The sequence below is a fragment of the Megalobrama amblycephala genome, linkage group LG11, assembly GCF_018812025.1.
Source record: "Megalobrama amblycephala isolate DHTTF-2021 linkage group LG11, ASM1881202v1, whole genome shotgun sequence".
Taxonomy (NCBI): Eukaryota; Metazoa; Chordata; class Actinopteri; order Cypriniformes; family Xenocyprididae; genus Megalobrama; species Megalobrama amblycephala.
This window is the reverse complement of record NC_063054.1, coordinates 5,329,429-5,356,631: the sequence shown is the minus strand read 5'-3', so window position 1 is coordinate 5,356,631 and position 27,203 is coordinate 5,329,429. Positions and strand designations below refer to the sequence as shown.

The window sequence follows — 27,203 nt, the reverse complement described above, 5'->3', positions numbered from 1 at the left end:
TTGAGGAACATCATACCTTTTAAAACACGTTCCACTAACGTCAAGAAAACTGGACATTTTTTTTTTACATTCCCAGAACCAACACTGAATATTTGGAGAACGTTCTTATAACAAAATTCTGTTAGCTGGGATACAATATAATTCTCTTAGAAATGTACACATAACCTGCATCTAAGAAAATACACCTTTTCTATTCTTTTTTTGATCAATTTCCACAGGTGCCTAAGTATCTAAGTAGTATATTAAGTTAAATTATCCATATCATCAGCTATACTACAGCACACTATACTATACTATACTATACTATACACTACTATACTATACATTGGTCTTGTGGGAAGACACACTCTTAAAAATAAAGGTTTTTGTAGTGATGGCATAGAAGAACCATTCAGTGAACATTTCTTAAAACAACAATTTTTCTTAGTGTAAAGAACATTTAGATACTCTTAAGAAGCTTTTTCCACTTTAAAGAACCGTTTGAACAATGGAATTGGTTCCATAGATGTTAAAATGTACTTCATTGAACCAGGTGCCAATAAATAAAATAAAAAATAAATTAAAAATCTTCTATTTTTAAGAGTGTATGTAAACTTACTACAAATAAATAAAGAATATAACAAAAGAAAACCTTTATTCTGTATCCTTACACAAACTACACTTAACCAACTACTTAAAGGTTCAGTCATGAGTTTCTTGTTTAACCTAGTTTCCATAACGTCCATGAGACTTCGCTTACCGCAAAGAGGATTTTCACATATCTTGACTTTGTTTTTGTGGCGTTTTGTGTCCGTTTTGACCGTTGTCCTGTCCCCAGTAGGTTGGCGGCGTGCTCGCTCATGTGTTCATCCCGCTTGGCTGAATCCATTATTGATCGCGCGCTCAGTTTGTGTTGTACAGGTTTGTTTTGCAGGGACTCATTTCAAACTTTGTTCTCTAGTGACTTTGTAGCTCATGTCGTCAAAGGACCGCCCAGCTGTAGTCTATCTACCAAAGGTAACATGAGCGGCAGTACATGCCCTCTGCGTCCGTGTAATTATGTTTAAAGCCGGGAATAGGCAGTCGACTGGGGAGAATACTGGTTCCACTGAAATTATTGTTGTAATCTGTCGATTTAAGATGATGAAACGTTCTAATTTCACTGACTCTTTCGGTAGAGGACCATATTCGGTAAACCAGGCCAGCAGAGTTTTAAATTGCTTTGGGGAAGAAGAAGAAAAACAAACAAACAAACAAACACTTATTTGGATAAGTCAAACAGAAATTGAAAGATGAAGTAGGTTAAAATAGAAACAAGTGCCACCGTTTTCTTCTCAGAGTGTGGTAGATTCACCCTAAGGTTAAATATTTGTTTCTGGTTGTGTTTGCATGTGTTTCCATTGCAGCTGCAGTCAGTGTGTAATAAGTAAAGGTTCAAGCCTTTATTTGTTCATTACATAATTGAATGCATTCTGACATTCAACATAAATTGGAGCATTATGTTATTATGACCTTGATATGCGTTAAAGAGGACTTGGAATTACTGCACGTTATGGATATATTATGCAACTACGCCCTCTCATGGACAGTCACCGCATGTACCTCATTCACCTGATATTCAGTAATTAGATGAGCACCCACTTATTGTAAGAGTGGAAGTACTTTGACCCATTCACTTATCAGAAATACCTACATTTATGTTTTTGTCTTACTTAGTCAACTATAAGAAATGAGAATGGCATATTCAACACAAACCAAAAAAAAATAATTACAAATTAAAGACCTGTTTTACTGTATTACAGGTTTGATTAGCCGCTTGTTAGCTGTATTTTCATCCAGGTGAAGATGGCAGTATTTTGCAGCTCATTATTGTGGAATATCTGTGACATCTGTTGTCTGAATCTGGGCATTGCCAGCAGGGCTGATTATCTGAGCTGACAGTATCACATTCCTAATTCATTTAGTCTCACTTACCGCATCCTTCAGGAAACGGAGGGAATCTAATTAGAATGAACGATACAAAGAAAGGTCATTACATTAAGTCAAGTCACCTTTATTTATATAGCACTTTATTCAATACAGATTGTTTCAGAGCAGCTTTACACTTATAAACAGGAAAATATTGATTCAGTGTAGCAAACAGAGTTGAATTCTGCTGTAAAGCAGCTCTGAAATGACTATAGTGAACATTATGTCATTATTCAGTTTAAATCAGTTCAGTGTTCATTCATTTTGGTTCAATAACTGTGTAAAGTTCATCAATTATGGAATGAGTTTAATTCAGCTATAAAGCAGCTTTGGAGAAAACGGTGATGTCATCATCCAGCTCGGGTCAGTTCTCATCCGATAGTGTCGGTGCAGTCAAATCGGTAATATTGCTGAATATTAAGTGCGACAGTGGCAATGAACCCAAACTCCATCAGGTGACAGAAATGGAGCAGAAAACCTTGGGAGAAACCAGGTCAGGCCCAATTCTCAGTTATTGATCAACAAATATCAATGGAATTTCTGTAAGCGTTGTCATTTTTAAAATGGTATGGTGTGGTGTACAAAATTAGGACATTTTTGGCAGATTAGACTGTTTAATGCAATTTTCATGTGATAATTGAGCATATGAAATACTACAAAACAATCAAGAACAAATTTCTTCTATGCAAAATTACAATAGTTATATAATATTGTTAAGTCTGTGGCCCAACAACTGCTTTAACCAGCTCAATCAAGGTCTACCAGCTTGATTTCAGCCCCACAACCTGGTAGTCCAGCTAATTCATTATCTAGATCAGCTTGGACCAATTCATGACCAGAAACGGAGGACTACATAACGGAATACATGTAACGGTGTTACGTAATCAGGATACAAAAATCCAGTAACTGTAATTCGTTACAGTTACGTCAAAAAATGTAGTAATCAGATTACTGTTACATTTTGAAAAAAGGGGGAATACTAAATAAATCATTATTTTGCCATAATAACACCATATTAAGTGTTGCTTGCCTGCTGGTGCATGCACAAATAACACCCGTCTACAGTCTCCTCAGGCGCAGATTAAATCACTGCTGCTAGTTGAAACGATGCTGCCCGCGGGGAAAAACGCTTTCAATTCATCGAAATTTCACTGCTATTTTGTTTTCAAAGAAGAAAATACAAACAACATGATTGCACAGTACAAACTCTGCCTTCCAGCTATGAAAACACTCTTTATCAAAGGACTAAAAAATAATCTGTAATACCATAATGTAGCCACTAGATGTCTGAATAGCCCTTTACATATATATGTAGCTTGTTCAGTTTGTTTATGATCTGATGTCACTTTTATAAGCCTATTTTTAAGCTCTAAATAACAATAATAATATTGTAATAGATAATTTATCAGATTAAAATATTTCCATTGTTGAGACCCATTCAAAAAAGTATGGCACATGTAACATTCAAAAACTTGCAAAAATTGAAAAGAAATTATTAAAATTAAATTTAAAAATGCAATTTATTTACAATAAAGCTGACCTCTTACAGTAAAGTTGACCCCTTTCTTTCTTTATATAGGCTATGTGACCTTGAAGTAATCCAAAAGTAATCAGATTACATTACTTTCATATTGTGGTACTTGGATTACGTTACTGAATACTTTTTTTATGAAGTAATTTGTAACTGTAACGGAATACATTTTTTAAGTAACCCTCTCAAGCCTGACCAGAAATGACCAGCATGTTGTAGCAAAACCACTTACTGTCAGTTTAACCTCATATAGCACAGCTACAATCCAGATATCAGGAGATGTCCTGAAAAACAACTGTTGTATGATATGGTTCCTAATGCTTGTTATACAAATCCATCAGAACAGTTTTAAAAGCTTTGCCTAAAGCTACTGTCTCACTTCTTCTAACATGTTAGTCCTTAAAAAGATCCTGTAAATAAAATGCAATAAAATTGTTTGAGTTTGTGCTAAAGGATTTTTCATGTAGCCTACTTTGTGAGATCAGTTGTTGAAGCTTGATCACCTCCACTATGATGTCATGCAAATGTTACTTTTTTAACCATTGTTACATCTGATGAATCTCATTTGTCCCACTTTACCTGATGTATGGAACCCACCCTCTATAATGTAGCCTATATATATAGGCTAAGAAAAGCGAAATAAATAATGAATAAAAAGCTACAATAGGATTCGCTTTGGAAATCATCTATCTGAAAGGGGCCCCTTTAAAATCTCTTTATAAATGAACTGTCTGCTTTGTACCACTGGGAGGTTATGAAGATGAAACAAGGCTGAGATCTGTTGACTCAACAGGCACATGTGCACCCGTGGTGCTGAAGGAACAGCTCAGTGAGCCCCGTCGCAATGAAACAGCCCGGTGCTTCCTCATCATCGTCAGTCCTCAAAGTTTGTGGCTCATTTCATTCGCTCTGACCATGAAGAGACAAAACATCAGGACCCTCGTGTTAATCATCTGCACTTTCACTTATTTGCTCGTCGGAGCGGCTGTTTTTGACGCTTTAGAGTCCAAGATGGAGATCACCCAAAAGAAGATCTTGGACGATCGAAAGCGAGAGCTCATGGACAAGTACAACTTGAGCAAAGTCAATTTTGACGAGCTGGAGCGGGTCGTGCTGCAGCTGAAGCCGCATAAGGCTGGAGTCCAGTGGAGGTTCGCTGGCTCCTTTTATTTCGCCATCACGGTTATCACCACTATAGGTATGTCAGACCGTCAAATCTCGTCTCCATCAACTTATTTTGTTCATAAAACTTTTCATAGCTGTCATTTTGCTCAGGTTCCCCATACAAGACTGACCAAATATGCGTTATGGGCATAATAAATCATAAATGAATTTTAGGTCGCCCATGTTGTAGCTACACTGATATGTTTCATCTGCAGGATCCGTGAGCAAAGATATGTGAGTTTGACTTGTAAAAAATAGGTTATTTTTATACATTTCATGTATAATAATAGCTAATAATAATAAAAACACATCACGTGTTTTGTTATTTTGCTATAATCCAACATGTAAATTAGTAACAGCATTATAAATCATAGTAAATATAATAAATCACAGTAACAGCCTTGTAAATCATAATGAGAGAATTTAAAATACACCGTGTTGGTAAATCCAGTTTAAGATGCTAGCTGACATGCGAACTTCTAGCTAAGATGGTCATTAGCTGTTCAAACTCGCTCTTAATTAATTGGCCATTAGCGGTGTGTGGTTACTGGCAGTTATGGTCCAGTCACGAAATTAGCTGGTCTAAAATGGTCGTTAGTTGGTCTGAGCTGGTCTAAGCTGGTCATTAGCTTTCTAAAGCTGGTATATCATTGTGGACCAGCAACAAATCATCTACCAGCTGGCCATACTAGCTTAAGGGGCAACACTGATTTTTAGGTTGCTGGTCAAGCAGCTAATGACTGTCTTGCACCATCTAATGACCAGCTGCTAGAACCCGACTACTATGTTCCAAAACACTGCAACCAGCTTAAACTGGATTTTCCAGCAGAGACTTGGATATGTGTACTTAAACTTACACAGCCTTCAGAAAAAGTCATAGATTTCCCGGAGGCGTTGAGACATCTGTGGTTTAGCATGGCAGTGACTTGACAGTGTACTGTGTGTGTGACACTGGACAGCTCTTGAAGAATCAAATACTTAGTAGCCAAAATAACTGGGAGGTCTTTTAATTCATCCAAAGATCAACAGACCATGTTCAGTGACCAACCTTCATCTGTCAGTGTCTCAGCGTCTCAGCGATAGGAAATGGGTAGTTGACATTGACATGTCGAGCAGTGACAGCACTGTCCTATAGTGTGACCTGCTGCACTTCATCTAAAATTACATTAAACGTTTATTTCTAATTCTTGTATATTACAGTTGCTTATTTTTTGCCTCATTAAATATTTGTACTGCATGTATTAAATAGAACTAAATGTATGGCACCACAACAGACATACATACATACATACATAAATGGGGCATCCCCTATACATTGTATTATATATGTATATGTAATACATACTGTACATATACTTTTTTAACTTAAAAATTCCTGTTCCACTACCCAAATTAACATTTTTCATTAAATATTGTCCTTTTTGTCTTTTTAAATCAAAGTTGCCCTTGTGCCTAATTGTATTGGATGTTTGTAGTGCACTTCAAATCTTAAAAGTATGTATTTAAAAAAAAAAAAGAATAAAAATGTGCTTGCTGATAAAGATATTAATTGAATAAAAGGACACAAGTGTACTTAAAGAGAATACACCTTTTATGAATGTTTCTTAACACACTTAAGTACAGTTTTAAAAGTGCACTTTGTAATAATGTCAAATTAGAAGATTTATTTAAAGTGCTATTTTAAATAGCTAATTATTTTTATTAAATTAAATAGCTGATTATTTTTGTTGTGCTTTAATACTTGTTTTGATGTACTGACTAGAATACTTAAATCATATTAAGTAGCCTACTTGATTATAATTTGCCCTGTAATGTGTTATTCAATATCACATATTAAGTTAATATATTTGAATTGCACTTTAACCATATTTCAAAGATAATAGAAATAATTATGAAATTACATAAAGACATACTTAAGTCCCACTTAAGTGGGTCACAAAAGAACTCTCAGTTAAATATAAATGTAAACAATAACACATATTTATTTAACTGGAATTAACATGCAATGAAGTATCCTGAACACATTGCGTTCACTTAAGTATAAAGTATTTTATTTCCGTAATAAGTTCTTTTTTTAAAAGCATACTTCTTTTGCACAATGGTTCTTATAGATACAACTCAGATCATTATGTAAGACTGTAAATCATATTAAAATCTCAACCCCATTTTAGGATCCACAAAAACTCAATTAATGTTTCCATTGTCATGTATGCTGCGTTTCCTCTTATCAGACACATCCATGGTCAGATCTGTTTCATGTGTCTGCTATAGATCAGGTTACCGTGTACACTTGCCATGAGTAATCTAATCATCAGTTGAGCAATCAGCCTGACAGCACCTTATTGTCAATGCAGGACACTCTGTAAACAAGGAACTTTTTACTATCTGCGGTCTGTGGTATCAGCTTAGTACACTGAGCTAACCTGATCCATTAGTCTAGTGGAAGTTCGTGCTGCAAGTTTCAGCCCTTTATCAAACAGAACCGTAACCACCATAGTTATTGAGAAAGACATGTTCCCCCGAATATGAGTGGTCAAATGATATCTTGAATATTTGGTTACATTATTCATGCCAACAGGATATTTTTGTTTGCATGGTGACCAGATCGATTGATTTAAAGATAGGAAGCTTTTATAGCAAGTGACTCATTCACAAATAAATCTATAGATCATTTAAATGTTTTTAAAGCTTTTCAAAATGCGGCCTGAACTTTGAATATTCCAAAAGAAACTCAAAAAGCTTCAGCCGATGAATTTAACTACGTTTAGGAACTAACTTAAAATAAATATAAAATGAGGAAATTATTGGTTTTATTATTGACATTGAACATCTGTTGATAATGATACCAATTTGTGATGTAAATCAGTTAAGGATGGTCCAGCTGATTAAATAGTTGTCCTATAACCAATTAGTCATATAGTGAGGTTGACTTTTTTAGAATTTTGAATTATTTATAGTTTTGATATTTGTAGTGGCTTTGCTGTCATTAGGTTTTCTGATAGTATACTTGTAAATTAAGCTATTAAACCTGAAAAATACTCTAGGGAAGTACGTGAACTCAGACATCTCTTGCTACGCACACTTGAATTTTGTCCTGAAAATTTTGTTCCGTAATGTCCCAACTAAATTGGCATGCTGTTTAGCATTATGCTAAACTATTACACCAAGCAGTTAAGCTTGCAAAATATAAGCTAACTTGAAAAAAAAACATATTGTAAAAACATCATTTCTGTCATGACAACTCTCGGTATGGTAATGGATATGACAGTGTAGATATATTTGGTCTTGGCGGAATACAGTAGATCTGCTACGCTGCTGCTGCTTAATTGCTGCTGCTGCTGCTGTTGATTATTGCTGCTGCTGCTGCAGAGCAAGTACGGGACTTGCTACTGCCAATACATACACGACCCGCTGCTGAGAGCAAGTAAGACATGCTGCTGCTGTACAATATAACTTACATGAATAACCGTAGCAGATCTATACAGGTGGAGCTGGGGAAGGTGGAGGGTTTCTGAAGCACACTGGGCTACTAAGCAATGCTAACTCATGTATTTAAAGATTAAGCACGCAGCTCATTGGCTGCTAATACAGCAGGAACCAATCATCTGTGACTTATAGATATTGATGTGATAATTAGCAGGTGTGTTAAAGGACCTATTAGCCTGCGCCATCTAGAGTTTCATGCCAGAACTTTGTATTTAAATAACCCAGGCTCATCAGGAAAAAAAAAAATACGTGCCAGTGGCGACATTTCTGCAAAAAGGAAATGAAATTGCTTCCTGCATATTTTGTGACACTTTCAATGTGAAATGTCCAGTGAGTGGCGTTAAAAGCACATTCACTTTCTTTAGAAACAGATGAAAGTGAATTATTGTACGTATTGCAGCAGTTCAGTAAAGTAAAACACTAAAAGGTTAATGCTCTATCGCATTGGAAAATAATGTACCTCCTACACCTACACTAAACCCTTCTCTAAAACTAACCGATAATGTTAACAAAAGCAAATGTGATATAAAAACACATTTCTTGGAGCAACCATGACATTTTAACTTGCTTCTACCATTTTTTTGAGCTCTTTTATCGTGACTCTTGTTTTATAGGTTTCGCACTCAAGCGTTCCTCATCACAAGTGCAGTGCTGTATCAGGGGAGCTACTGAGCAAGTTTATTGTCAGAAAAGACATACATACGAAGATGATAATTTGAAGCAAACATCAAAATGTATTCGTTTACAAATCATGCACTTTGGTAAAAGTGTCTTGACGCCATAAAATAGTATCGTGTATGGAACCACACGAAAAAGTCTTTCTTAATTGATAATCTGCCCCGGTTATCATTATTTGTGAGAAAAGTTATAAAAATTGTTGGTGTTTTACTGCCACTGTTTTCATTTCAGCTGGAAACTGCAGTAAACAATATGTATAATTATATGTGTTTGGAGTTTTGTAAGTGTATAGGGAGAGGTACATTTTTCAGATAAGTCTAAGTTGAATTTAAAAGTCATTGTTGGTTATAATAACAACAGTTTTAAATTAAAGCTGCAAGCAGCGATGAAAGGGCCCTCGCACCTTTGTCACCGCCACCCGGTGGCTTCAGGAAAACAGAGCACGGTGGGCAATAATGCATTTAAGTATATAAAAATATAGAAGGACAATGTCAGTCATTTTTATTTGCCACACTTCCTGCTACCAGCTGGTGGCGATATGACTATAACAAAATTTTGGCGTGTAGATGTCTTCAGGCCAGGACTCTTATCAAACGTGATGTTTGGGACAGATCAGACATTGTATGCCTGACTTACAACAGCTTCCTGTTTCATGGTGAAACATCAGACTTTGTCAGGCCGCTGCAGACACGCCGTTCAACGAAAACTCAAGACCTTTGCAATTTAACATCACTAAGGCCTAAAGATATGACTTACCAAACATGTTTTTCTGGTTAAATCTCAATGAGGAGTTAACCGTAGTGTAAAACATGACATTTCCTGTTGCCCGCAGGTGGCGCTATGACTGTAACTGAATATTGGTATGTAGATGTCTTCAGGCCAGGACTCTAATAAAACGTGAAGTTTGGGGCAGATGGAACATTGTATGCCTGAGTTACAACAACTTCCTGTTTCATGGAGAAACATCGAATTTTGTCAGGCCGCCACGGACACGCCCTTCAGCAAAAACTCAAGATCTTTGCAATTTAACATTGCAAATGGCTTTAGATTAGACCGGCCAAATATGACATTGATCTGATTAAAGTTCTAGGAGGAGTTAAAGTACAATGTCTGGAAATGGCAAAAACTGCAAAAAAGTTTGCAGAGAAAATTCAAAATATCTCACTTCCTGTTGGGTTTTCAGATTTTGCTCCCAGGGACTTTTTTGTTGGTATTGGGCTGTTCATGTGTCTACTGAATTTAATACTTGTACTTTAAACGTAGTGCGAAGGGTGATTAGTTGAAATTTTATAGGTGGCGCTATCGAGCCATTTTGCCACACCTAATTCTGAAACCTACATCAGACGTAAATTTTCACCACGTCTGACGCGTGCGAAAAGTTTCATGAGTTTTTGAACATGTTTAGGCCCTCAATTGTGATTCATTTCAGAGAAGAAGAATATTTGACCAAGCAATTACAATAGGGTCCTCACACCTTCGGTGCTCGGGCCCTAAAAACATCATAAAGTGATTGTGTAGTACTTCTAATTAAGTAATGAATCAAGTATCCAATAGGAATTGGGTGAACCTGAAATCAGCCTAATAATACAGGACTTGAAGATTGTGTATTCAACTGTTCAACCAACCCACTGATTATAACAATATGCAACTACAAGATTTTCAAAATATTGGTTGACACATCACTAATATCAATAGCAGAATTCTTGACGTAATTTGCTGAGAGAAAATATCAGTTGTTCAGCACAGATTCTGAGGGACTTTTAATTCCAGAATGTTGATGTGAAAGATGTGGGATCAATACAGTTCCAGGGTCCGGCGACAATACAGCAGGACACGAGCCCCTCTTCTGTCCTCCTCTGCAGGGAAGGAGTGTTTTGGATGGAAAGAATGTGAACAGAAAAAATAAATACCCTCCTGGCCAGCAGAGCAGCAGGTCATACATCAGTCGGAATCTGTGGCTTTTTGCACTTTATACATTTCGGATGACTTTTCACATAGAGAATCTGTTGATCAGCTTGACAACTCTAATGTCCCAACTGATGTTTCAAACAGACAATGAAGGTACTATGAAGGCCTTTTATTTGCTGCATTTTTTATATGCAACTTTACCCAAAGCATATTTACAGATCACCAGCCACCTGGACAGACTTTTTATGACACCTATGGTGCTAAAACACATAAAGGAAGTTATATCGAGATTACAACATGCAATGCACTGAATTTCCTGCCTTAATACAAACAGAAAAAATCATTATTTCCTGATATCATGTACAATATATAGTGTATCTCTAAACGGAGATAAAATTTTTATAACTAATCGACTTTTGCTTACAATCTAATCCATCAATACTGTATCCAAATATTTTTGTATTATGCCGTTGTCCCAGGATTGATTTTATCATACCACAGAGCTCACTAGATGCACAATATTTGAATAATATGGGCCTACACATAATATCAGTAATAAAACAATATTAAAACTAAGTATTAAAGTCGTTATGAAATCAAAATGGACAATTCGTATTTTTAGTATTTATTATAAATAATTTATCTGTGCGCATACATTTTTAAAAGAAAATTCTAATTTTTTTTCTTGTTTGAGAAGTCCTTTCATTAGGATATACATCACAATAGGGAAGTAAAGACTATCGTAACTTCTGTTTCATGCCGACTTTAATTTAAAAAAAAAAATGTATAAATGCTAATGTTAATTGATATAAATTATGATTTAAATTGGAACATATTACTGCTTTGGAAGAGATATTTAAGATAAAAATGTCTGAAAAAGAGATGTTTAAGCACTTTAAGAGTAGAAAGACTTGTCCTTGTGAGGTTGTTGGCATGACTTTGTACAGTGCAAGATGCTTACGTATACTGTATATGTGGATACATTTTCACAAAGTGACACATGGCCAGTTGCCCAGTAGTGACAGCATCGCTGGTGCCTTGCATGGACAGTCACCGTCATTAAAGACCCCCAGCAATTATGAATCCAAACAAAGCTGTGATCTTATATTGCTCTAACCTTAAATATATTACCCTACTACAATATGTGTTATTATATTATATTATATTATATTATATTATATTATATTATATTATATTATATTATATTATTCATATTCTGTGTGGTGGTTAGTTTGCAGCAGTGTAGCCTATGCATCATCTTTTATGTCAGATTCTTACATTTAATCAATAAAGTCAAAATAAGACACTATATGGATGTTTCCAATCAAATCAGTATCAACAAACATCCATCTTCGCAATGCAGAGGTGCCATAGAAGTTGCATCTGAAGTTGTATTTAGATGTGTTTACACAGACTGTTTAATGTAGCTCAGAGGTGATGTAAATGCATTTAACCTGCAGTTATAAATGCATAAATAATGTTTTAACATTTTAGAAATAAAACATTGTAATATTGATATATGAAATGATTTTAAAATCGATAAGATAATTTAAATATGAAACTAAAACTCCTGTAGGTGGCAAATCACTATTAATGAGTGAGCCATTTAATCATTCATTCAACCGTTTAGTTCAAATGGCTGATTATTTCAGGAACAAAGCATTTGACTTTCTTAATGAGTGAGTCATTGAATCATTAAATCAACCTATTTGTTCAATAGGACAGATTCATTCAGTAACGAAACACCGCCGTGGATGTGTCCAAAATCTCCCCCTATACTCTCATTCTCTAATCCTTATAATACTCCACTAATATAGTCCACTTGAAAGAGTGAATGAAAACAAGTGAATTCAGTGAAAACAGTTCTGCTGTGGCTATTTTCATTGGCAAAATAAAGCAAAAACAATATGCAATATTGTGTCTAAAATGAAAGTCACTTTACATTAACATTTTGTTTATTAAACTGTTAAGCTATGTTATAAAATCAGTATCACATTTGCAATCGTACTGATATTTGGGGGTAAAAACTATATCATAGACAAATACTCATACAGGGGCATTTTTACAGCATTTTAGTGGAGTAGTCTAACCTATACATAAAAGGCAACATCACACAGTAGGATGTACACAAGTAACATGACTTGTCTGTACAAAAAAAAAGTGCATAACATTTAAAATAATGTTTATAAATCAAATATAATTTTGTAAATGGCATTAACAAGCGCAGATCACACACAGAGTACTTTTTTGCATTTAAAAAACATAAGATGCAGTGGAATGAAATGGAATGGAAAATCCACACAAAGTCTCGAGACATGCTTTTTAACCCTTTGACGCGTACGATCACACCGATGTGATCAGTCTTGGCTGGTTCCTGGAGCATACGATCACACCGGTGTGATTAGAACATTCAGCGCATCACATGATCAACTGCCAAATTCAAATGCGCTTGCGCGCTTTGGCTGGCGCCAAGCCAGAGCCGGACGCGCTCAGCGCTTTTCATATCACAAATATGCAGTGTTTTCAACCACATAATGTTTATTTTAGGTTAAATACAGATGCGTACTAGCAAAACAATACATTTAGAATTAGTTCACCGAATCACTTACTTTCATGTATTTTTGGACAAGTGGATAAATTCACATGTAAATCCAACAGATCCGATTCTCTGTGCGGCGCAAACTAACATGGCGGCGCCCATCGCGCATATAGCTCAACTAACGCAATCGTTATAAAGGTGTTTAAACAGCAAAACACATCCACTTGCACATATTTGACAATCGGAATATCAGATATTTCATGCTATAGTTAATAAATTTGTGAATATTTTGAATAAAAAGGAAAAATGAAATAAAAGCAGACCATCAGTCATACAGTGCTGCAGCGTGTTACGTGACTAGCAATGACGCGTCAACATGGAAACAATAAAGTGACACGTTCTAAATAACGGTCGCCTTGAAAACTCACGCTGGGGGTTCAGCCAGCATATTTTAAACTTACGTGCGAAAGGGTTAAAAGTCGAACTTTACATGGCTTTCTAAACATGTGATTGTGCTTATTTACATAGAAAAGCAGTGCAGAAAATGCACTCTGTATGAACGGCTTGGTTGTAGTTTTGATGTAACCAAAATCTTCTCCACATTGAGGTTCTCTATTTCTGTAATGTTTTGAACAATGCAGCAGCGCCGCATCAAGTTGGTTAAACTGAATAGGCTAAGAAAAACATTGAAATGCAACAATGAAATACAACATTATCATCACATCTCTGACACACACCTAAAATTTGAATGCACTGTTTTTGCATTCAAATGTCAAATGTTTAAAATTCAAAATTTAATTTGACAGCCCTATCATGCAGTGTATGTGTTGACTGTCTAGGCGTGTTTTTGTTTGGTTTTTGCAAAGTGAGGGACATACTAAAACAAGAATTTTTGTTGATACAAAAATTGCAGGTTCAAACAACTATTATTGTAGATGATATATATCGAACAACCTTACTGTCATAGGTGGCTGTCTAACAAATCCAACAAAGATGAGATGCGTGATGCAGAATGAATAAAGATACCCTTTAATGAACACCAATAATAAACTCTACATATACATTAATGCAATATAATGAACAGAGGAAAACTGAGGTCTTAAATACACAAGGAATAATAATCAACAAAACAAGAAACAGGTGTGCAACTAATCAGAAACCATGACAACTAACTATGAACTAGAACTCAGGCAAATGGCGACAAGGAAATTGAAACAGCATGACAATGAAACTAAACATGACATGATAATGAAACTAAGAACTAAACATGAACGTGGCACCCGCTCAACTTCAGGTTAAAATCAGAATAAAACAAAGCATAGGACATTTGGAAAGGGACATGAATAAGAAGTTGGAAAACGTATATATTATCTATAGATAAATTATATAATTGTATAATAATTATACAAATATGAAGCACAATACAGTATACACTATCGTTCAAAGTTTGAAGTGTGATTTTTTTTTTTTTAAGAAATTTATACTTATTCAGCAAGGACGCATTAAATTGATCAAACGTGATGGTAAAGACTTACAAATTCAGCTTTACATCACAGGAATAAATTACATTTTTAAAATATATTAAAATATAAAACAGTTACTTTAAATTTTAACAATATTTCATAATATTACTGTTTTTACTGTATTTTTGATCAAATAAATGCAACATTGGTGAGCATAAGAGACATGTATTTATGGAAATATATTCAAAAATCAAGTAACCAAATGATTTTCTTTTCATGTAAAATAAAAAACTGAATAGCATTATATAATCACACAACTCTGCAGCACTGGTGTGCCTATCTCATTTTTCAAGAAGATATGAAATATTAAAAGTGACAGCAGTGGGACATCTGACTAGAGTCACTGCTAGAGTTACATATACCCTGCTAAACAATACTGCTCAGCACATGTGCACACATACCAACAAGTACAAGACACAACATTAAAAAATAGCATATATATGTAAACATATGGGTCTGTAATTCTGCATATGTCCTGCAATATCAGTGGAGAGTCCTATAAACCAGTTTTATGCGTGCCATATGATAAACTGGTTATTAATAATTTCATTAATCCTAGATGTAGGGCTGGTGAGCTGACAATGATGTAATTCTAATAAAGGTGGATGCATCCCAGATCAGCCTTTGATCTGCCTTTAACCCCCCCCCCACCACCACCACCACCACCACCACCACCAAACACACACACATACACATACAGGCACATATGTGTTAAATTTCGTCCCTCATACTTATTATTATCATCCCTTACTAATGTTTGTTACTTAATGTGGTTTACATTGTGATTTAGCCAGTGGCAAACATCTTTAATCCTTTATTTCAAACCATCCCATCCCCCAACACCACACACTCACACTCTCACACCTTCTCTAAGTATTTAATCCCCAACCCCTTTATAATATGTGTTCAACTACTGAATGGATTTGCACTGACTGCAGCACATTTGATGATAAGGTGAAATAATAATTCAGAAAAAAAGAGTTATTTTAGGAGATGTAAGCTGAATGGATGGAGAGAAGCAGAGACATGAAATGAGCTCTAAACAGCAGCCTGTATGTGCAGATGGCTCGACTGAGCCCTTTCAAAGAAATAATTCATGCTGCTTCTATAATAAGAGCAACTGGACTCCATCATAGTGCAATGCAAATACAATTACAGATAGCCATTATGAGCATAAGCAATATGAATCTCAATTAAAGAACCTCAACAGGTGCAGGGAAATTATAGATAATGTACCGTCTCAGGTTACACCTGTAACCATGGTTCCCTGAGATGGTGAACAAGACACTGTATCATGGAGTTGACGCTATGGTAATGCTCCTTGTGAGCAGGTTTCTGGAGCATGTGTGTTACATGCCAATCTTGATTGGCTACCACAGTCAGGTGATGTCACAGCTACGCCAGCAAAGGTATATAAGGGCACCTAGAGAGGATGTCATGTCTTCAGGCAAGCCTGAAGTATGGCAACGCGATGCAGTGTCTCATTCCCCTTTTCAGGGAACCATGGTTACAGGCGTAACCTGAAACGTTTGCCTTTTGAACTTTGTCATGGAGTTGACGCTATGGGAATGAAATACCACTACTCTATACTGAACAATTGCCAACTCACCATGCTTGTGAACTGTCCAGGAGGTTAACTGTAGCCAAGTAATTGCCACGCAGTGCACACATGACCAAGAACAAGATAGCCTGAGCCTACGCCCACAGCTGAATCTCTGCCGAGACTCAAACTCGTGTTGCCTCTGCCATCCATTCAAAGGAGATACCTGCTCCAATTGAGAACAGTGTTAAGCATTCTGTCCACAGGACCACCCAGGTGAAAAAAGTACACTTCTATAATGTACTTAAAGTGCTTTATTTTCGCACATTAATTTTGTACTTAATATACTAAAAATTCTATATAAAAATTTTAGTTACCAATGTTATTCACACCGAAGAATTCCGCCACTGAACCCCTAGGGAAACGCACTACCCGGAATTGGGTGTCCTAGAAAATAGTCAACATCAAAACATCTGACTATAACCTCCAGTGTGAACTGAAGGAGCTTCTTAGCGGGCAGAATTGACCTTGCAAACCAAGGAAAACATACTATCATGGTCCCCCACTATGTCTGCACTTCTCACCTCCAGGTATAGACTAGAGGGGCAACAAAGGGAAGGGCCAGCCCATTACTCCGAAGGCCACAGAAGAGGAGGTGGGAGGTATTGACGTGATCACAGATGGAGCACATCCTAGTGCCAGAGAGAGAAGGATGACCAATGAGGTTGTGGGACACAATTTGCGTTATTTGCCATCATCCACATTTATCACAACATAACTGTTATAGAGGAAGCATATTGCTACCACCTCCACATTGTCGGCACAATAACAGACAGAAAGAGGCACAGGACGCGAGCAGCGTAATTGCCCGTCTTTCTTCTTTCTGCCCATATGAAATATGAAAGATGCTGAAACTGCCTAATGCCTAATATCGACTCCATATGCAAGTACTGGAACAGGCAAAAAATATAAAGGTGATGTGTCACCACGTTGCCCATCCTGAATTCATTTTTATGATGGATTTCACATGAGGCTTTACACCGGACTTTCGGAATTTCGTCATCCATGTATGGAGAGGTGAATATTCATACAGGAGGGAGTAACTCCACCTCAACCCTCGCTTCACTCGTGTGAAGTGTGAGTTAATCAGGCAAATTCTCCTTTAATCCCAGACTAATGCAGTTCCCCCCTGGTGAACACGCACCCCATGAAAAATCCCAATATTAATCTCCTGCAGGGAGAGCGCTTCTCATCCCTGGAAGATATTTCACACTCTCCTGTACCGAGATGTACCATTTGAACGCCGCTGAATTAAACCCTCGGCTCCTTGAACTACTGGACCACTATCTCGACAGCAGTACCAAAAAGTCCGGAAGGCAACACTGGGGCGTCAAGAAGAAAAGCTCGCTCTTTGTCCTTTAGCCCCAAGAGGTTAAGCCAAAGATGCCCCTCCATGTCCCTCCAAAGCAGCAATGGAGCAGACCAGAATGCTTAGTCTGGTGGGTAAGATCGGATGCTCTGCAAAGCTCCAGGACTTCGTCTTGGGGCACTCCCTCACCCAAATCAAAAGGTCAACTTGACAGCCTGTAGCACCGACATGGTGTGCTGGGCTCTTCTGCCCTGGCCCGTCACAAAATATGCCTTGCCCAAAAGCCTTGATGTAATTTGACAAAGTTTTGATGGCAAGGCTGGAGCCTTCCATGAGGACGCTGCACCTTCGCATATCCGTGTTCAGCCAGCCCCCTAATGTTAACATAACTGGTCACTAGAGCGGTGTGAACACCCGCCGAGAATGGTTTATCCCACAACCTCATAAAATCAACATGGAGATCAGGGATAAAGGGAAGACTCACCAGAGCGGGATGCCTATGACTTGCAAAGAATCAACCAAACGGTTTGGGGCGATTTTCTCTTTCTCCACAGACCAATCTAGCTTTAACATTGCTGTGGCATGGGACATTACGTCGACTGGATCATCATATGTGGGGGTGAGGGAGGAGGCAGGCTCACTCAACACATCTGCTTAGACTAACACGTCTAGTTCCTCATAATTAGACCGGGCCAATAGTATGCTCTCTGCCAGATTGGAAGAAGCCGTCAAGTAGGCTTTTGTATCTGGCATGAGAGCTGAGAAGCTAGCAGGTGATGCGTGAGAAAAGGGTTAAATCTGTCTCTAGCTCATCAGCTAACTTCATCTACGACCCCCACGATCGCAATTGCTGGGCTGCCTCTGCAGCTGCGGGACCTGATTCACAAGGCGTAGATGCCTGGCTCCCATATCCCTTGAAAAGAGCCAGGCGAGAGCGGAGATTGCTCACTGTGAAGCAGTCATAGTAAGAACAACCAGCCCTCTTGAGGCTGAACGAGTGTGCTCTGCTCCAAGACACATAACACACAACTCATGAAGATCGCCAGATGTATCTTTGACACAGCAGCACACACTTTCTGAATGACTTGCTGGACATTTTCTTTTTCTACTCCTAGCCACAAACAAACAGAAAGTTCACACACATGGCGTGCAAACAAACGGCTTCTGAAGACAAAGAAGCTGATGACGTCCTCTCTAGGTGCCCGTATATACCACATGTGCACGTGACGTCATCTGACCATGGTAGCCAATCAAGATTGGCATGTTGCACACATGTTCAGACACCGGTTCAAGTTACCATCAACTCCATGACGCAGTGTTGAGTTCCACTTCGAAAGGGAACTACAGTGCCCTTTCATCATATTCAACATGAATATTTTGCAAAAACAAGAATTTGAATTTGAACATTGGATTCCTATGGAGCAATTCACACACATCCAATTGTGTCAAAACAAGGGAGTAATGAGTAACTAAGGAAACTAAACTAGTTATTAACCAAATGAATTGTCTCGCGCATTAAAGGATCATAGCTTACGTCTGCATTGCAAAATAAGGATAGCCATTCAAGATACTGGACCAGACAGATTTCAGTTTTTAAGCACAAACACACAGACCCTATATTCCTCAAATTAAATCTAAACGCACATGAAAATACAAATAATGAACTTTATTAAAACCTCCTTACTAAATATTCTGTTAAATATTACAAATATACCTTATGGATTTAATCACACATTTAGTATTGTTTTTGCTGCTAGTATTTGATGGTTCCATCAGCAAATGAGTTTAGTTAAGCTTATATTAATCATTATTAATTAATATTCATAATGGTGTTTTAGTTATTTCATTTTTACCCCTCAATTTTTGGATACAGTTGTATCCATCACACTGAAAATAATGAACATTTAGAATATTTTTTTATGCAACAATGGTCTATTAATAAAATCCATGTTGTATTTATTTTAGATTACACTGCAAAATAATGTACATGGAAGACCTCTCTATCTATAATACTCCTTTTATTGCCTGTTCTAATGATTTAGTAAATTTTGCTACAGTTGTTATACTGTGAATGAGCTTGTCACTGTGGTAATTCCTTAAAAGAACATTTCAAGCTTAACATGATTTACTCTAGGACTTGGTTGATCTAGTTCTTAGATCAACATCCTTGTCACATTGTGTGCATCTTCAGTGGAAGTATAATATTTGTACTAGCAGCCTTATTACGTACAGTACATTGTTATATAAATGGGATGGTGAAGCTTCTGTATCAAAGTTTTAAGCCTGTAGATTCACCTTTGTGTTCATAAGCAACACACTAAATTCCTCTAAGAATATAACCTGTTTATTTGCACTTGCTGATTCACACCTTAACACCTGCTTAACACCTGATTCACTAAAAAATTATATGAATCAGGCAAATGGAGCAAGGTGAGTGAAAATATATATATATATATATATATATAAACCGAAGCTACAAATAAAAAATAAATATCCAATATCTAGTGGTGAACAAAATATCCGTACATTCCCATATGTACATTCCCATATCTTGCAGGTTAGTTCTGAGTGCTAAGTGTGTGTAGGATGCAGCGGACTACTACTGTCTGGGACTGTGAGCATCACTCCACCACTGCGATCCAGATATATCCAGATGCGTGTACCTGGATATGTACGTAGTTATAACACATTATTTGATCATCATTTGATGAATCATCATTTGCTGCCATGATCAATAAAACTGTACAAAAATGGCTCCTGATAAAGCCTACTTTCTGTGGGCATGTTTATAGGTAAATTATGGTGAAAAACATTCCTAAAGGGCTATTTATTTGCAAATTAAACCCAGATGTTTTTTTAACATTGATTTTAACATGATTGTTTCATATTATTTTGATTTCTTTCCTCAAATGTGTAAGTGAATGCATTTTGTCTACTGCGAGAGGATAAATAAATGTACAGTATGAAAACACTTCAACACTGAACTGACTTGAGCTATGAAATGACACTATTGTCTCCTGTAGAGTTGCTTCAAGTTTAATTGAATATGTTTCATAATTGATGTTCTTTGCAACATTGACACTGTTTTTGAATGAAATTGAATCAACACTGAACTAAATTGAGCTGAATAATTATAATATCATCTTCTGTTGAATTTAATTTGTTTCATAATTGACAAACTTTGCAACACTGTTATTGAACCGAATTCAGTCAACAATAAATTGAGCTAAATGATTGGTCTAAATAATGATATCTTCTGTACTTTTTCATAATTGATGAATTTTGCAACAATAACACTGTTATTTTGCTGTGTATCACTGTAAAGCTGCTTTGTATTGCAAGCACTATATAACTAAAATGTGACTTGGCTGCAAAGTGAGTGCAAATGATGGAAAAGGTAAAAACAGGCAGAATGCAAATGCAATTAAATACCAATAACAAACCATACGATAAATAATGATAATAAAGAACTCTTTTAAACACATTATTTTTCTCATATTTTTCATTAGTTGCAGCACCTCTCTTCTCAGTCTGTCAGTAACGTTTCCCGAACAACGATGTAACTCGCTGCTGAACTACCATAGTACGATGCATCGTTGAACAAATCAACTAGCTAGTCACGACTGTTTCCCGAAACCGTATTGTCGCAAACCTGTCGTTCAACCACGTTGGTGAATGACGTCACGCAGATGGTGGAGTAATAACTTCTTTAAATGAATCCGTTTGAGATCGAATTAATGCTAGAATTTCTGCTATAAATTACAGACATGGCATTAGAGGACTAATTCTCATTTTCCTCAGTTATTTTGCTTTATTTCCAGATTAAATCAAATGCTTGTTCTTACGTACTAGAGCACGTACGCACATGCGCACTCTCCAAAAATGGTGCTTTAAATCTCTTGACAAACTAAAATATATAAATGACACTTGTTTATATTCGAAATAAAAGATATACATTGTACTTGATGTCAGCTTGCTTATTTTACTCAAGATAACGATTTATCAAGTTCACATGTCATAAAAAAAGGAAACTATGCTTCTAACCACAGGTCGAGAGCTGTCGTTCCAACCGCACAAGTTTGCGATGTAGTTTGCGAATGTTCGTTGAATGAACTATGTAAGTAACGACGGAACTTGCGATGTTAGTTGGCTAACGATGCTTTTGGGAAACGCACCCCTGTTTAGTTCTCTATGAAGCCCCTCCTTCCAAAAAGCACATTGACTCTGATTGGGTGGCTGGATCAGTGTGTTGTGATTGGCCAACGGCTTCAAGCATGTTCTGGAAATGACATGCCCCTTACCATAACCTCAATTTTCACTACACTACTAACGTAATTCAACCAGTCCTCTTCCCTTTTTTGGTTTGCCTTGGGTGGGAATTATTTCAGTGAGAAATATTGTGATGTGTACGTTCCTGCAAGAAAACTTAAGACTACAATTGAGGTGTTTCAGGGAGTTCAGAAACAGTGTTTACTGATATAGAGAATAACTCCCTTCGGAGTGACTTTGCTCAAACAACATTACACACTAAACAAGTTGAAAATGTAAAACATAATAGATCCTCTTTAAAACCAAATTTTGCTCACATTATTTAAAAACAAATTGTGTTAAAAATGAGCTATGTTCATTCTATTTTCTAGGATATGGTCATGCGGCTCCCAGCACAGATGGTGGGAAGGTGTTCTGCATGTTCTACGCTCTCCTGGGGATCCCCCTCACGCTGGTGATGTTCCAAAGTCTGGGTGAACGCATCAACACCTTCGTCAAGTACCTGCTGCACCGTCTCAAAAAGTGTCTTGGCCTTCGGCACACCGAGGTCTCCATGGCCAACATGGTGTGCATTGGCTTAATATCCTGCATGAGCACGCTGTGTGTAGGAGCAGCAGCCTTCTCCCGCTATGAGGACTGGAGCTTCTTTCATGCGTACTATTATTGTTTCATAACGCTCACCACCATTGGTTTTGGGGACTACGTGGCCCTGCAGAAGGATAATGCGTTACAAAACAACCCCCAGTACGTAGCGTTTAGCTTCATGTACATCCTCACAGGCCTCACGGTCATCGGCGCCTTCCTGAACCTGGTGGTTCTGCGTTTCATGACTATGAATGCCGAGGACGAACGTCGTGACGCCGAACAGCGTACGTTGCTGTCCCGCAGCAGACAGACTGGCGGCGCCGGAACCATGTCCGACCCGCCGTCCTCATCTGGTGCGGCCCATGGAGGAGGGTCCGGGAAAGGGTTGTGTAACGTCTACGCCGAAGTGCTGCATTTCCAGTCCATGTGCTCTTGTCTCTGGTACAAAAGCCAGGAGAAGATGCGCTACTCAATTCCCATGATTATATCTCACGATCTGTCCACTTCGGACACATACATGGAGCACAGCGAGACCTCCGACGCCCTCCACTCTAACGGCTGCGTGTGCAGTGCCTTGCAGGAGCACTCCGCCACCAGTTCAGTGTACACGGGCCTGCTCAGCCCAGCACATTACCATAGACTCTCCAAACGCCGCAGCTCCATCTAGAGGGCTGGAGGATGTATTGCATGTGATTCTCTTTCGCCTTACAAAACCAACCACTGTTATACTTGGGGTTGAAAAACCGCTGCTTCTAAGCTGCTCGGATCCTCTGTCAGTCGAATATATGTAATGTAGTGATAGGCGGGGGAGGGCGGCCTGTCAGCAGGTGCTGCTTGAGGACCAGAGACATAGAAGCGTGCAATAAAAACAGGGTAAAGGCCTGTATTTTTTGAAGTACACTTTGAGGTTCTTGAGAAAAGGCAAAACATAAACTCCTAGCTCTTCATTGAGCTCAATGGTAAATGGAAACAAATGCTGGTCTTTCAAAACCAACAGGTCCCAAAGTGTCAGGATTTTGATTTGAATAGACAGTTCTTGTGATGCAGCCATTTCGACAGTGAATATTATCTTTGCAGGAGTTATGAAATAATCATACTAATTAAAATAAAAATAAAATATATACTTAAAAAAAAACAATCATTTTAAATGAGAACTTGGCTAATAATGAGCATAGACCTTAGTCAGGTTGGCACAATATTTAATTTCTGACAGGAATAGAGTGCTGCAGTGATGGCATGTTTGTAGGCCAACCCAGAAGTAATAGGATTTTTCCATTGTCTTTTGGATTATTGCAGAAAATAAGCTCTGTGACCAACAGTTCACAATTCTTAAACGTTTGGTTCATCAAGATAACCTTCACAAATGAACTCAGCTTTTTTGAAGTGTAAATTCAATCGTTAGAAGTAAAATCTAAATGTAGGCTATAATTGTACTACACCACAGTGGCATGGCTTCAACATCACCAACACAAAGCTTCCGACAACTCTTTCAGTCTCTCTTTAAAAAATATTTTACCTGAAAGTTTGAGTTAGAATAGTTTGCAATTACAAAACACAATGAGTAGATTTGCTTATCTGTTTGGCGCAATGATATTCAGTGCCCCCGACAACCTCTGTAGTCCCATTTAGCCACTTTTTAGCAGAAGTAAAAGCTTTAAAAAATGGTATTACTCAAGTAAATTATGTCGTAGAATTAAACGTGGAAATATATTGTGCTTATGTTCACCACAGACGTTATTTCAGCAAAAACCCATTGACTTCAAGATGATGTTACTAGAAGTGCTAAAATGCTAACTTGTTTCCGAGATTTAGCCTACAAAAATGAGTCATCTCTGCAGGACTCTATGAAAACAAGGCTGTGAGGGATAGAAGTACAGTGCGTTCAATGGATTGTATTGTTGTTTACTGAAGAAATGTCTTTCCAGAAGAAGAAAAAAAACCTCTCAGTTTGAAAAATAGTTTGAAAGTTGTGAGATAAGAGAATATGGCATGACCTTTATACAGTGCATGACATTGTAAAGGCCCGTTCACACCAAGATCGATAACTATGTTAGCGTCCACAACAACGGACGATATTGTGCTGTTTATTCTGCAGTTTTGTCATCTGCTGCTTTGAATGTTTGAGCTCTTTAAAGCAGGATGGGTTCTGATTGGCTGTCAATGATTTTAGCGTTCATCAGCTGGGGAAAAAAATCGTTTTGAAAGTGATTCCAACGATATTGTTTCTCTGCGCCATTATCTTTATAGTTGTGGTATGAACTCTGCTATTCTTTTATATTTAGAATGATTTTTAGAATTATATTTTTATTGTTATAGTTATCGTCTTTGGTGTGAACAGGCCTTAATTAAAGACTGAAAGTTTATCTCTCACTGCCTCCCTCTCTTCGTAAAAATTCAATATGGCGTCTAACCTGACTAAGGTCTATTCGCCTTTGTTTTCTTCCACACTCAAACTCACATTCACAATGAATTGTACTGTTCATCTATCCATGTGTTCTCTTTTTTCCTTTTTTATATCTGCTATTATTTTAATGTATCAACACGTTTAACGTGTCACCACATTTGTCTGAATAATTATTTGTTCGCATTATTGTAGCTATTGTAACATCTATTTTTTTAAATGTACTGGATTATATAATTACATAGGAACATATTGTACTTGCAGTTGCACTTTAGATGAAATCTATTAGTTCAGGTTTGTATAGTCAGGAATGCACAGATTATCTCTTAACATGAAATCCGAATGGACCCTATTTACTTACTTAAAACACATTCCTGGTTCTATTGTGCACAATTCAACACGTTATTCCAAAGAAGAAGAAAAAATGTTTGTTTTTGCTGTAATCTTTGATTCAAATTTATTAACTTGGTCTGCTTCTGAAACAATTTTTAAAAACCAATCCAAGTCAATTATTAAAAAACGAAACCAAGCCGTGTGCCCAACAGCAGAACAGCCATTTAGGCCTCGTTTTGGGCTACTGTTGTTGATAATGTCTTTATAAAATCTTTCAATTTCTTAATGCAGTTAATTTGCTGACTAAAATAAGCGCAATAAAGGTTACGTCAGTAATATCAAATAATGAATTGTTTGAACTTGACCTTCAGCCCCAGGCATTTTATAGCGTTCTGCTATTGAATGACCACTTTTACAATCAAACCAATTTTAGCGAATCTTGGAAAAATGTCACATTATGGAAGTAATGGGTTGCAAACTGTTTCGTGTTGACTGTAACTGAAAAGCAATAGTGTTTTTAATATATTTTTGTTAATACACAATTTGTAACCTTGTATAACTACATCAGGTGTGAAGGTGTTGATATTTTAAGACTGACTAAAATTGATATTGTTAGCATCAAGTTTAAATGCAATTTTGTGTATTTACATACGTAAAACCGTATATTAGGAGGCACAAATGGCATTAAACTGCACTTTTAAAATCCAAAATACTAAATGTAACATCACTAGTTTTTAGAAACTGGATATTTAATTGCATTAAACTCTTAAGTGGAAACTTCAGTGCTTTGTACTATTCTAACATTGTATGCTTTTGCAATTTTAGAGCAAATAATCAATAGGTCACAACTTTCTCTTTAATAACCTTGAACTGTCATCTCTGTTTTCTAATCCAAACTCATGTCCAGTTCAGGATGTGATTAAAATTAAGATTTAAAAATACAAAGCGGAATAAAATGTGCATATATATCACATGGGCCTGTCATTTCTTCATTTATCTTACTTAGAAATGTGCTTGTTGTTGCTACTTTTAGCACATAGGAAATATAATCGAAGCAATATGTCATAAGAACGTGTTTATTGTATTAATGTCTTAGTCTCACATAGTTATTTACCTACTATAATATCAATAAGCCATATTTTGGTGCTTGTCACGTCACGTTAAATAAGAAAGAGTTTGACATTGTTTGCTGGGTGCCTTAGATCGCTATTAATGTTTGTTCCATAATGTACAAATTGCACATCGCATGATAGAATTGAGTGTTATACCCCCTCAAAAATGGAAAATTCTGCCTTGATCCTGTTTGTTCTTTCTTACATTGTAAATCAAAGAGCACCTGCTAATGTTACTCTACCTCAGAGGGTTGAGTCAGTGTGGGTTTTTCCCGTCTTCTTCATCTCCCTTTTTCCTGCAAAGGGGAAAAAATAGCTGCCTCTTTTCAGCAAAGTTGTCAGTTCCAATCATCTTCATCCAAGCCTCTCTCTCTATTTGGGAATAAAGCTGCATAATATGTCCACCTAGGGGCAAAGAAAGTATTTGGCAAGTGGTTGGGCGGAGAGCACAAATTAAAGCTGAGAAGTGTGTGTTTGTATCCATGTTGAGACATTTCAGTTAAATAATCATTCTTCCACAACTTTATCCATTGCTATGTTTCTGCAGTTGAAGGAAAAGAGAAGACATTTAGATTTTCAGAATATAGAAAGAAGTGAATTTGCTTCATTGTAAAGAGTTGAAAGAATCTTATTATTGGCCTTCTATTCTCAAAATATTTCTTGCTGAATTGATTGTGTTTAAACATTCATTTGAAGTGGGCCTGTTAAATGCTATTCTTAAGGGATGTATTTTTAAATTACCATAATTATTGTATTTTGCTATCATAATAAACTGATGTCCCAGCCGTCTGTTCAATAAATACATGATGTTAACTATG

The 27,203-nt window shown here is 37.0% G+C and overlaps 2 protein-coding genes across 2 annotated transcripts in view; one reads left to right on the top strand and one right to left on the bottom strand.

The window, feature by feature from the left end:
* Positions 1–1,064, bottom strand: part of enpp1 (ectonucleotide pyrophosphatase/phosphodiesterase 1) — an 85,724-nt gene extending 84,660 nt beyond the window's left edge. The window contains 1 exon segment of the mRNA XM_048208431.1: positions 740–1,064. Coding sequence (XP_048064388.1) covers positions 740–868 — 129 coding nt within the window. The 5' untranslated portion in view covers positions 869–1,064.
* Positions 1,065–4,239: 3,175 nt separating this feature from the next.
* On the top strand, positions 4,240–27,203 carry kcnk3a (potassium channel, subfamily K, member 3a). Its single transcript, XM_048208429.1, has 2 exons — positions 4,240–4,676; positions 22,326–27,203. The coding sequence occupies exons 1-2, from the start codon at positions 4,394–4,396 to the stop codon at positions 23,204–23,206; spliced, it is 1,164 nt and encodes a 387-aa protein (XP_048064386.1). The 5' UTR covers positions 4,240–4,393; the 3' UTR covers positions 23,207–27,203.